We start from the raw sequence: 12,820 nt of genomic DNA, 5'->3' as shown, positions 1-12,820 counted from the left end.
TGGAGGCCAACAGTAGGAGAGGCCATACATACCCAGAAAAGATAAACTTATAGCTTTAATTCTGAGCTTGCAATCTAAAAAGCTTGCATTAAAAATTTTGGTTTCATACCATCAAATGCACATGAGAACTAAGATCTCAAGTTGAAAGACTTGAAGAAAACATTTTTGTCAGCTGACAGCTTTTTTGAAAAGTCAGTTTAGTAGCTGTGTAACTGAAACTGTTTTCATATGTTTTAAGTCGCTACTGCGGGTTGGACTAGATGGCCTCCTGAGGTCTCTTCCAACCCTAATCTTCTATGATACTGGGCTCACTGAGGAAAAATCCTTCCAAAAGGGACTCCCTCCCACCCCACCCCCTGAAAGTTACAAATAGGTGAAAGATGTCTTAGAAAATAATTCCTCCTGCAATATTTAAACTTAGTGTTCATGTCAAAAAGTTACATCCAGATTAAGTTTGCAGTTACATTTCCTGACCACCTTATTTGAAGATTCCTAAGTACTGTTAGCTCAGCCAGGCTTGCCTGTATGCAGTATTTTGTATTTTTGTAACTTTATTTCACTGTTCCATGCAGTGGCAGCTCCCGACGAAGAGATTACTATGACAGAGGGTATGACAGAGGATATGATGATCGTGAATATTACAGCAGATCTTATAGGTGAGCCACTAGTAACAAATACCAAAATGTGTGCACATCACCTTGGGCTAGAATTTCTCTTGAACCTCCTGCTTTTTGGAAGTAAATTATTTGCATTTCTTTTTAACTTACTAAATGTTATAACTATACCTTTTGAAACTCATTTGAAGTCACTATTTTACAACCAAGCTCTAGTTTGAAATCTTTGGTCTTTACTGCAAATAATTGTGGATTGCCATCTGTTATTTGTAATGTACAGCCAGTGTGACAGACAGATCAGAATTTCAGTTTGAATGAGATCTAATTTCAACATATAGTCCATAATGCTATACTTACATGTATATCTGTATAATTTTAATAGCTTAATAGTGTCTATGCTGTGACTACTTCAGCTTTAAGAGCAAGCACACACACACACCACTTCTGTATGCTGGCCCAAAAGGGGAAGAAGAAAAATCTCCAAGAGACAGCAGTGGGGAAAGTACTAGTATAGACCTCTGCCACTTGTGTTTTCCCATCTGGTGGTCTAGCCATGCTCTGGAGAAATGTAGTCAATACAGTGGTAAAAATAGCAGTGACCACCAATGTTCAGAGTTATTATCACTTGGAGTACAACAGTGGAAGATTTATTTTGAAAGTTAGAGTGTACATCTATCCTATGAAAATGTCACAGCCTTTCTACAAAACAGAGGGCAATCGTATTTCACGGCTTCATATCTATCAGCTAACTCCTTGGCACCCATAGTTAGACTTTCCTGTTGTAAAGCCTGTTATGGACAACAGTTGCTTCAGGATCCACCAACACAGCAACTAACTGTAGGAAATGAGAAGATAAAAGAAATTAAGGGCAAAAGTGAAACCTTAGACACATGCAGTGTTGAATTGTAGATAAAACTCTATAGAATGCAGAGGTAGTGTAGGAACTTTGGATTCTATGATATAGATAAACGGGTAGAGGGCAACTGTTTAAAGTGGAAATGCTAACGAGGCTTAATAGCAGTTTTATTTTGCAGAGGATTTAAGTCTGACAAACCTAGCGTGGTTGTACTTCACGTGACTGAAAGTTCATAGTTAAACATATGTTGGCATATGTTAAACATAAATTGTAGAACTGTTTGAAATTTATTTAAAACACACATGAATATAGCCGGTTGGCGGTGGTCTTGATGAAAAATGTCATGTTACATCTGAATTTTCAGATTGGTTGCGTGAACAAAGTCGGAACAAAGTAAGAGTCAAGACACAATTTAAATGTTAAGCTAATATCTAGTAGTTCATTTTCTTTGTGTATTTTAATGACTTCTTATCATCAGGCCTGAGGTAGATTTTGTGCAGTTATAAGATTTTAAAACTTTTATTCCTTAGCTGTCACTCCTTCTAGGACAACCGTACTTTATTTTATCTCCTTCTGTAATAATCACTCAAAATTGGTCATGCTTTCTTTTTTTTCTAAATCTGAAAGTCTCATTTTGAGGAGTCAATGAATCCTCCAAATATTACTTGCTTTATTCCCTTTATTGATGTTGTAGCTGGTTTTACAGAAGCTTATATTAAATACAGGCCTGATAGAATCTCACCAACTACTTGAAACTGCTCATGCAGGAGAATTCCTTTAGGGTGAATTATGCTCCTGACCACTGCATACCAGCAGGAGTGTGAAACTAACTACTTCCACGCTTGGTAGTGCTCATACTGGTGTTGGGAGTATGAGGCACGGGGAACAGGAATGGGAGCCCAGAGAGAGCATAGACTAAAACAAGGGAAACGTTAACTAAGAGTGGAATGATGTGCACAAATATAAAGACTGGACCAGTGGTTTAGTGACGTCACTGTTAGAATTAAGCATAGTCTTTGCTCTGCATCCTGGCTAGTGGTAGGTGCTCTGTAGACAGTGTACACTGTCATATCTAGTCAAGCACACCCGTGGTCACTCACCAGACTGCTGTGAAGAGATCCAGCCCCTGTATCTCATGTGCTTTAAGCCTGCAGAGTTTGAGCAGAATACAGCCGTTGCCGGGTCTTTGGTGATCTAGGCACTCTTGTGGTGCAGATCCTCTATCTAGCACTCCCTCTTGATAGCTGCTGCCTTGCCCCTCGGGCTTCCCTGTAGCTCCCATAACTCCAGCTTTGTAGGTTTTCTGGACCCACAAGTTAATTCTTCAAGGACATGTAATAGGTGAACAAAGTACGCAGACTTTGCACAGGATTCTAAAACACCACTGCTCATCCTTTACTAGCATGAGAAATGCACAGATTTATACAAAAATCAACTCCATGCTCAGTTTCCTTACCACTCTAGAGTATTCGTTGGGCTGAGAGCTGGGTCTTCTGGGGATGTCTCAGACCAGCCTGTTGCACCTCATGGCTTTAACTTCTGAATGATGGAGCCTCTTCCCTTCTCTCTTTTCTCTCCTCGCCCCACCCCACCCCCAAAACCAAAACAAACAAAACCTTGCTTTCTCTCATCTTGGCTGGTCCTGCAGCTAACCCCACCCCCATGAAAGCCAGGCCTGTCTCTTCTGCCCAGAGCATCCTGTGTGGCTCTGAGTCCCTCATGGTTTTTATGTCTCACCCCAAACACCTGCTTTTGTTCTGCTGCTGATAATTTTTCCACTCTCCAGAACTCTCCTCCTACAGCCAAATGGCTTCTCCCAGCTCTGGCCAATTTCTTTAGCATACCTATTGAACAGCCAGAGTATAGTATCTAACCATACCTACTCTCCATTGTATCTCATCTGGGCGATAGTGCTTACAGCCCTGTCAGCAGCGGTGGATACAGACAGACAGGCATTTCATCATACAGAAATTTTTGTAACCTCACAATATCAACCAAAATTTATAAGTCGTACACATTCCCCACATCTCCATATATTCATCTTCCTATCCACTATTTTCTCCTCCCCTTTACCTGTTACATATACTCTTGTTCTAGAAGTGCCATGCTTTTAGAACAGAAATGCTTGGTAAGAATACAGGGACTCACCTTATGTAATTTCAACAAACTGTCTGGGCCTCAATCTTTCCACCTACCCTTACTTAAAAATAAGCAGGTAGCTTTAGGATTTTACCTTGTTCTGCAGCATATTTACAGCCTTTATCATAATTGAAGCTGAGGCTAAGCCACAATCTTACTTCCGGTGTCTGGATGTTTAAGAATCTACCAGTTGTCCTTATAGCTAAAATGCCTTCTCTTTTTGACGTGTTAGAACTTAACTCCCTCGCACGATTATTTATTTATTTGTACTGTATTACCATAGTGCCTAGGAACCCTAGTCGTGGAGCAGGTCCCCATTGTGTTAAGGAAATGTACTCTCGCCTAGCCAGGTCTTATGGAACTAGGAGTGTTGTCACAAATTAAGTAATATAAATCACATTTTTGGTGCAAGCAGACACTAATTACATACATTGGTGCTGTACTAGGAAATCTTATTGAATAAAATTCTATTCAGTCTTTAGAAAAAATAGATAAGGAATTCCTACTTAGAAATATTCAGTATGTAGTCTCCTTTCCTGCCGGCCTCTCACTGGAAGTGTTAATTTTTATCTTTTTGCTTCTGGCCTTTGAGAAGTAAAGCTTAAAGGTCTTTGAATATCCACTTATCTCCTCTTCTCTCCTTCCTCCCCTCCCCCCCATCCTCTGTAATCCAAATTACAAGATGACTGGCCTTCTCCCAGGGAGACCAGTCAAGTGGCTTTGTCTACAATCTACATCTTCACCCTAAAGTGTTGTCTAGTGATGACTCCCAAACTCCCAGTTTGACCATTTAGCCACCTGCTCAGCCTTTGACATCTCCGTATACACTTTTTTCCATTAGGCCCAAAGGATCATTGTGAAAGGGCAGAGTTATGGCCTCATCTATGCTGCAAATAAGCACTGAGATTGCAGTGATGAGCAGGGGCAGAGAGGAAAGCAGAATGGACAGACTTATGTTAAACTACCTATGTAACTTCAAACAGAAAAATTCTCAAAATAGTATGTTCATTCCAAAGTAATCAACTCCTTATTTTTCTAACACTTACTTCCTTTCCTCCTTCCTTCCCTCATTTGAGTCTTGTTTAGAACTCCGATTATAATGTCTTTGGACCAGAGACCATATCTTATTTGCATTGCAAGACACCTGGCATGTTTGTAGATGGTATACAATGTATAATGTTTACAGTATATGTTATTTGGCTACCCTGTACCAAATATGACCACTTCCCCACTACATAATTAAGACACTTCCATTAAAATGAGAATTTTACTAGCTCATGTGTGAAATCCTATTATGAAAATGAACTGGTCTTACTTATCTCATTTCAAAACATAACTACTGCTCCCTGGTGAATGAGCAAGTACAAATTTTTGCACAAAGTAGTGTGACTGCATTTGCTTCAATTTAAAATGGAAGATAATCTCAAACTGCTGCTACCTGGAGGATAGGAAATTATAACGGACAGTATTGGTAAACTGGACCATGAGACTTCCTCAACTTTCCCAGACGCTTTGTGATTTTTGCCAAGCCATGCTGGGCATAGTACGCAAATGAACTGTGATGAGAGAGGTAGCTTACACTTACACAATGCAGCAAATTTTATTTAGGTATTTTCTTGTCTTTCCTGTGTGATCCAACTGTAGTTTTATATTCAATATAACACTTTGTTTTCCCTGTTTTATACCTTTGAAAATAATAAAGTGCGAAAAAAGTTATTTTGCTTCTGTCTTCACAGAGGAGGTGGTGGAGGAGGAGGAGGAGGAGGAGGATGGAGAGGTGCCCAAGACAGGGATCAGATCTACAGGTATGCTTGGATAGGATTTAATATCCAAAGAACAGTAGAAATATTCATGAAACAGCCTGCCTAAAAAATTCAAACAGCTGAGGCCTAATGTACATCCAAAAGCATTAAAAGAAAGTGGAATAGTCACTGGTGAGCAAATACAATTCTTCAGCGAGCCACAGAACTCATTAAAACAAAAGGCCACCCGGTTAAAATTATATAGGTTGGTGATAACATAAGCTGGTGGTTGAGCTTTACACATAGAAAATGCACAATCTGCCAAAGAGTTATGAATTTTTCAGTTACTCTTAAACTATTCTGTGGACTTCAATGCTGGGGGACAGAACCCAGTGGGGGAAAAAAACAAATGTAGAAAGCCTTGATTTGGGGGGCCTGGCTAACTTTTGACCAGCCCAGAGATTGCAGCTGTTGGTGTTAGCTATTCATCTCCAAATAAATATTTAAATTAGAAACAAATCTAAAATAAGAGGTATTGGTTTGTTGCTTATCATATGGTATGCTGTTTGATTATGCATAAGATTAATGTTTCTCAGTCTCTGAATATTTAATAGTCCAAAAATTAACATTGGCATTACTCATGGTTTGTTTTTTAAAATATAAAATGAAACCTTTTCTCTGGAAATATTAAGTACCTCAAGCTTGCTTTCTTCACACTATAGCTTTTATAGGCATGCAGTCACCCAGCACACAGTGAACCTGTGGAACTCATTTCCAGGGGATGTGAAGGCTAAAAGTATAACTAGATTCAAAAAAGAATGGGAAAAGTTCCGGGAGCTTAGGTTCATCAATGGCTATTAGCCAAGATGGTCAGGGACAAGCCCCATGCTGTTAGTGTACTTACGTGGCTGGTTGCCAGATCCTGGGACTGGACAACAGGGAGTGGATCACTCAACGATTGCCCTGCTTTGTTCATTCCCTCTAAAGCGTCCGGCGCTGTTGGAAGACAGGATACTTGGCCACATGGACCATTGGTGTGACCCCATATGGCCATTATGTGCTAGTACCTTTACTGACTTTTAGGTAACATCTGTTAATACAGTATACAGATGCTCCTGTGTCAGCTCAGCAATGTGTGATTTTCAGTGAATCAACTGCCAGTTAAGAATGTTGCACAGGCAGCTACAGTGCATGTGTGACAGGATTAACCTTAAATGTCTGGTGACCAGTTTTCATGGGATGTACACTAATCATGAGCAATAGGGGTGTCGAAGGAGAATTATAATATAGTATTTCTTGGTATTGTTTGAATTTGTGTATATCAGTGTTAATTACTTTAAAACCTGAATTAGCTTAATTATCATGTTAATCCTTTCCACAGGAGAAGATCACCATCCCCATACTACAGCCGAGGAGGTTACAGATCTCGCTCCAGATCTCGATCCTATTCACCTCGTAAGTCTTGTTTTAGAATTGGCTGTGTCATTGATTGGATGATTTCCATGTAGAAAAAAATTGAGCATGACTACTGGAACTTTAATATTCTCACCATCTAGTTTAATGCCCCTTGGGGGGGGGGGGGAAAAGTTCTCCAAGCAAGTGACCACCTTTTAAGGACAAGGCAAATGTCAGTTTTACTCTTGTTTCCTTGCCGTACATAACTTTCCTTTTAAAAACTCATGGGAGACCCAGCTACACCATATTGCCATGTCACGGTTAACGTTTTGGTTATGCTCAAAATCAAATGGTCAATCCCGGCAGAGGCTAACATGTTGTAACTGAGTTTCCCATCACAGTATTTTCTATAGGACAGATACCACTTTTTAAATTAATCTGAGATTAAAGTCAGAGTTATGGCTTTTGTATTAGTAGTATTTAATATAAAAAAGTTGCTAAAATGAGGGCTTCTCTCTGGAGTATCTCACTATATCTGCACATATTCTGGAGAGGTGTTTATATGGGTAGGTTCTGTTTAAAATAGAATGCCATTAAATTATTTTTACTTGGTCATAAGGGATACATGTTAGTGATGTTCCCACATTCTTTGCTAATAAATATGGAAACATCCTTCTGCCGTAAATAGTAATCTGCGCTGTATCTGTCCTTTCTCAGTACCTTGAAACACTGGTCCTCCATATGTCAAGTGTCTCAGGGCTTGGCTTACACAGGGAAGATCTGTTCTATAGTTAATACTGGTAAATTTCCCTATGCGGACAAGCCCTTAGCTCTTGAATTTGTTACCCACATAAAAATCTGATCACAGATGTTGAAAGGCTTTGACTGATATTTTTAAAGATTTAGTCTATTAGTAATTACGAAATGAATTAATGTATGTTTACTTTTTCCTCTTTCAGGTCGCTATTAAAACATGAAGTTTAGAGGAATTTCTAACTACAGCCCTTGAGCTGGGATCGCAGATATGTGGACAATATTTTTATTGTCTATTCTGTTTAAAAAGTGAGCAGTGCCTAGGGAATAGGTGACTTTTACACCTTTTATGAAGACTACTTTTTGGTGAAGTTAAAATGCTGTTTCATTCTGCATATCTGTGTAGTTTGGTGCTTTGTTCAAAGTTGTGTTTTTGAGAGGAGTATGTTTTGCATGTATTTTTTTAGTCAGAATTTTGACTGCTGAAAGGTTTCTATTATACAAAACTGTTCATTTAAAGTTTTTTCTACTGATTCCAGGATATTCTGAAGATCAAACCTGTGTAAAATGCTTTCAAATGGTAAAAAAAATAAACAGTTTGATTTTTACTTCCCAAATCTTATGCATAGCCAAAGTAATCTGTTCCTCCAGTTCTCAAAATCAGTAGCTAATTAACTAAGAGAAAAGCCAGTCATCGCCCTTCTCCACAGCCTCCCAGAATATGCATAGTATGAAGCCCATTAATAAAAAGTTGTTTATACTGCTTTTATCTGGAGAAAAGTTACTTCTACAAAATCACTGCTTTGTGGCTTGTAAATAGATGCTCATCTAAAGGTCTGACTAGTCAAGCCTTATATGTAACTTGTACACTAGCAGGAGGGAAGGGTAAGTTTAAATAGTATTGTATACTTGGAGAAGGCTTTTTTATAAATTACTGTTATATGGTAATGTTTGAGCTTTCAGTTGGCTGTCATGGGGTGACGTAATACATTCTACACCTTCTAATATGTTATATCTGAAGGCTTGTGAATGAGAGCATGTGCTTTATTGGGACCGGGCAGGGAATGGATTTCACTGGAGTAGACAACACTTACACAACTAATGGGCATACAAAGTCCGAGGCCATCTGTGAGGCTTTCACTTACCAAAGGTAACCAACTAAACTGTTTTGATTCTTAAAAATGGATTTATTCCTTGAAAATGTAGCTTTTGTAATACTTCAGGGATTTGCATAAACTTTTAAATCTCTGAAGTATTGGAGACCATGAATGTACACAACTAGCCTACTAGTTCCCTACTTTCTCAAACTGCAAAATAGCTTTCCTACCACTCTTCTGTTTACTAAAGTTTTTTGTTTGTTTTTATCTGCTACACTGCTTGCCATCGGTGGATTTCTCACCCATTCACAAGTAGGAAGGGCAGCATATGGCCTACCTATGAGGTGGGGAACTTAAAGAATCAACACCACCAGGAAGGAAAAGAAAAATGTGGGGATAGGGAGGTAAAACAAGAATGAAAATGGAGAGAAGGTGTCAACTATACTGAGTGGCTTTCTTAGCTTTATCCTGAGAAAGTTCCTGTAGGAGTGATCAGCACAAAGTAAGACCACAATCACACTATTTTGGGGTTAAATTACAAAGTTTTACTCCAAACTTGCTTTTATAGATTTTTAAGGCCAGAAGGGATCTCCTGCTTAACATAGGCTAAAGAATTTCACCCAGTAATTCATGCGTCAGACCCTTATCTTGTGATTGAGTTAGGGAATTGTTTTTAGAAACAGACACCCAATCTTGATTTAAAGACTTCAAGTGATGGAGAATCTAGCAGTGTTCCAGAGATTTATTACCCTCACTTGAATTTTGCTATGTCTTTGATAGCATAAAGAGCCCTCTATTGTCAGATCTCACTATATAGGTACTTAAGAGACCATGATCAAATCACCACTTGACCTGCACTGTGTGGGGATACCAGAACTGGAAACTCCATTCTTGTAATAGTCTTACTAATGCCATCTACAGAGGTAATGCCACAACCCTCCTACTATTAAAATATTCCTGTTTATACCTCCAAAGGTCACATTACCACTCTAAACCACCACATCACATTAAGAGCTTAAGATCAGCTGGTTAACCATGATTCACATCCTTTTTGGAGTCGCTGCTTCCACATTTGTCCCTTGTTCTGTAAGTATACATTTTGTTCTGAGATGTGACCTTGCAGTTGGTCACACATACATGTTCATGAGCCCAGCTTACCAAGCAATCCAGGGGGCTGTACAGAATTGACGTTCTCCATTATAATTTATCATTCCACCATTGTTGTAAGTTGTGTTGTTGTTTTTTTTAACCAGGAAGGTAATGATTTTGTCTCTTGAGATCATTTATAAAGATATTGAATACCACTAAGCTAAGAACAGATCCCTATGGGACTCCACTAGAAACACCTCTATTGGGAGTTCTTCCATTTACAAATGTCATTTGATCTGTTTTCCTACAAAGTAACTAATAACATCACCATTTACATAGAGCCAAAAACGTTTTTTACTTTTTCCTCAAAGTAGGGGGAAATAGAGAAGAAACAATGTATTGATGCAGGCCATACGGTATTTTTATTCTGTAATGTGTACAGATACCAGGGATGTTTGTATGTAAGAAGCTAAATTGAACAGAATAGTAAGGTGAGAGGGAGAGGCAACCATGGATCTTTTAAAGGTGTCTTCAGAGATTTGGTTACTCAAGAAACATTAATACATATGGTTTTATGGTATGTTACTGTCCCGTGCTAACACCCTGTACATCGGTAGATGCACCAGACTCGGCTACAAGTCAGTGGCAGAGCTGGCAATAGAATGCAGGCCTCTTAATGCTATGTTCTAGCCTACATTTATACTTGAAAGGGTGTTCCAATCACCATGCTTAAAACAAGAGGGTCTTTACTGTGCATCTAGCCCCAAAAAGTTAAATCCTGGTACAGTGTTGTAAAGGTCGGGTACATAGTGTGCTTTGGTCCTATCTAGGCACACAAAACCAGCCTATTAAAAGCAAAAATTGGGAAGGTACCTGGCAGTGACAGAGCGCCTATTTATAAATAAGCATGTCTGAAATGTAGGAAACTGATGTGACTGGATGATTAAAGCTGGTAGGAATTTTTTTTGGGGGGTGGACGTTCCATCCTCTACCTGGGACTTGAACCTAGCTCTTCCCATCCCAGCTTAGTCCCATAGCCACCAAACTGTTGGTTATACTGAGGGTGGAGTGTCTCGCTCTCACATTTTCTGTTAGAAAAACTTTAAAAGTTCTGTTTTTGGACATTTTCCCCCATTCCAAATTGGGACAAACGCATTAAGACATTCGCAGGACAGGAAAACTTTCCTGCTTAGCTCTAGGGATAATGCCATGTAAACCACTGGCAAGGCAAATTACCCCATGGGGTGGGGAGCAGGTTACCATTCTACCTAGACTTTTTTAGAAATTTGAAGTGTAGTGAAATTTGTGTGGACTGGATCTCTCTGTAGAATCTGTGTGGATACAAATTGTCTGATTACATCACTGGCCTCAACAGGAATGTGTGTGAGAAATGCAACGCTGGAAATCAAAAGCTACGCAGTAGTAAAATTGGTGACTTCAACTCTGCAGGAGTAACATAGTGGGACATGGTTTAGAGAAGCAATTTCTTTATTCCAGGAACAATTGAGACGCAAAGAGGCTATGTCTAGCGGTGACTACAGTTAAGCCAATTAATTATAACCAACATGTAAATTCATCCTGGTCGGAGGGATCATTCTAGGACTACTGACAAAACTTTTGTCTGCACCAAATTTTTACTGTCCCACTAATGGCATAGTTGACTAAAATGTGAAGAGAGCACTTGTGCTCATTAAGATTAATATACATTTATCCAAGAAGATCAGACTTTTCTGGAGTGAGAACATTCAGGCCAACTTGAGTTCTGTTGAATGCATTCATTTTCTGTAGCAGCAGATCACTGATGGCCTTGCAAAGAATGGGCTCAAGTAGGCTGTCATGCAATGCCAGGAGAAAAGTGTATGAAGGTGCAAAATGGTTTGAATGATTTGGAACAACAGCTGTCAGCTAACTTATCCCTGCTTCACAGAGCGAGTTAAGTTCTCCTGACTAGTCCATCCACAGATCCAGATAGTTGGGAAACCCAAACCGGAGGAGTTAGTGTGGAAGTCAAAGAATGAGGGTCAAAAAGTGCCCTGGCAAAAGCACAAGGCCCTCTCTGTTTTGGGAGTTCCCTTAAGCTGTGTCTGTGCTACAAGCCAGGGGCTTGATTTCTCCTGCTCACATACACTCATGAGAACTAGCATAAGTATGTAAGTAGCAGCGTTGCCATGATAGCAGCAGCAGAGGCTTAGCTTAGCCACGCTGAGTACATGTGGGAGTGTACTCAGCATGGCTAAGCTGTGGCTCTGCTACTGCAGCTACACTTTGTACAAATATGTGTACGTAAGAGGAATTGCACCTGTATGTTGTACATCCTTAGTATGTGCCTGAGAGTGCAGTTTGTGGCAGGGTTTGGGAATTAGTGCTGGTTTTGTTCTGATAGTAGCAGTGAACTTCCATCCTCACATGAAGATGACTAACTCCTCTGATGTGACCTGTTGAGAGAACATGTTCACCTGCTGTCCAATCCAGTTGGGATAGCAACACAAACTCCAAACCCTTGACCAAGGCTCATTGAATTTGAACAGTGCACTTCAGTTTTCCATCTTTATAACAAAACAACATCTGGAAAGGGTGGAGATAGTGATGTGCCTTTTATCAACCCTATTTCGCTATAACTGCCACAAGCAATAGAACACTTGAAATGTGCAGCTAAACCCCCCAGAAAAGAGTTACCTGGCAAATCAACTAAAGTTTGTAGTTAATTTTGGTTGTGTATCCTGCATTACATCTGGATAGCTGCTTTGGTAATGGAGCCAGGGTCGCACTAGGCTTCCCTCTTCCTGCTCTGCAGCCTTTGTGGAGTAAAAATGCTGATAGATAGCCCTTTTTCAGATCTCAGCCTCAGTCATTTGTAAGTTTATGTAATTTGTTATGGAGAATTTTACTGATCGCCACTGCTCTGGTTTACGCACCAGGCAGTGATCACTTTGTATTTGTATTACAGTAGCAAGTAAGAACCCCAGTTATGGAGGAGGACCCCATTGTGTCAGGTGCTGTACAAACAGTTTTACTGGCAGCACCATGTTCCCAGCAAGTGTTCATTTCGTCTTTGAGTGTTCGTCCCTCTGTATTTCACATGTGGATGTGCATGCACCTGAGTCAGGCCTGCACCTTGCAGTAGATCTCCTCATG

At 39.8% G+C, this 12,820-nt stretch overlaps 1 protein-coding gene across 1 annotated transcript in view; it reads left to right on the top strand.

Annotated features, from left to right (window-relative positions):
• Window positions 1-8,116, top strand: part of TRA2B (transformer 2 beta homolog) — a 35,754-nt gene extending 27,638 nt beyond the window's left edge. Inside the window, exons 6-9 of the mRNA XM_039487675.1 lie at window positions 573-656; window positions 5,346-5,414; window positions 6,733-6,806; window positions 7,706-8,116. Coding sequence (XP_039343609.1) covers window positions 573-656; window positions 5,346-5,414; window positions 6,733-6,806; window positions 7,706-7,716 — 238 coding nt within the window. The 3' untranslated portion in view covers window positions 7,717-8,116. The remainder of the gene's footprint in view (window positions 1-572; window positions 657-5,345; window positions 5,415-6,732; window positions 6,807-7,705) is intronic.
• The last annotated feature ends 4,704 nt before the right edge of the window (window positions 8,117-12,820 follow it).

This window comes from Mauremys reevesii, linkage group 9 (genome assembly GCF_016161935.1).
Source record: "Mauremys reevesii isolate NIE-2019 linkage group 9, ASM1616193v1, whole genome shotgun sequence".
In the NCBI taxonomy this organism is placed as follows: Eukaryota; Metazoa; Chordata; order Testudines; family Geoemydidae; genus Mauremys; species Mauremys reevesii.
Note: the sequence above shows the minus strand (reverse complement) of the source record. Positions and strands in the feature narration are given on the sequence as shown.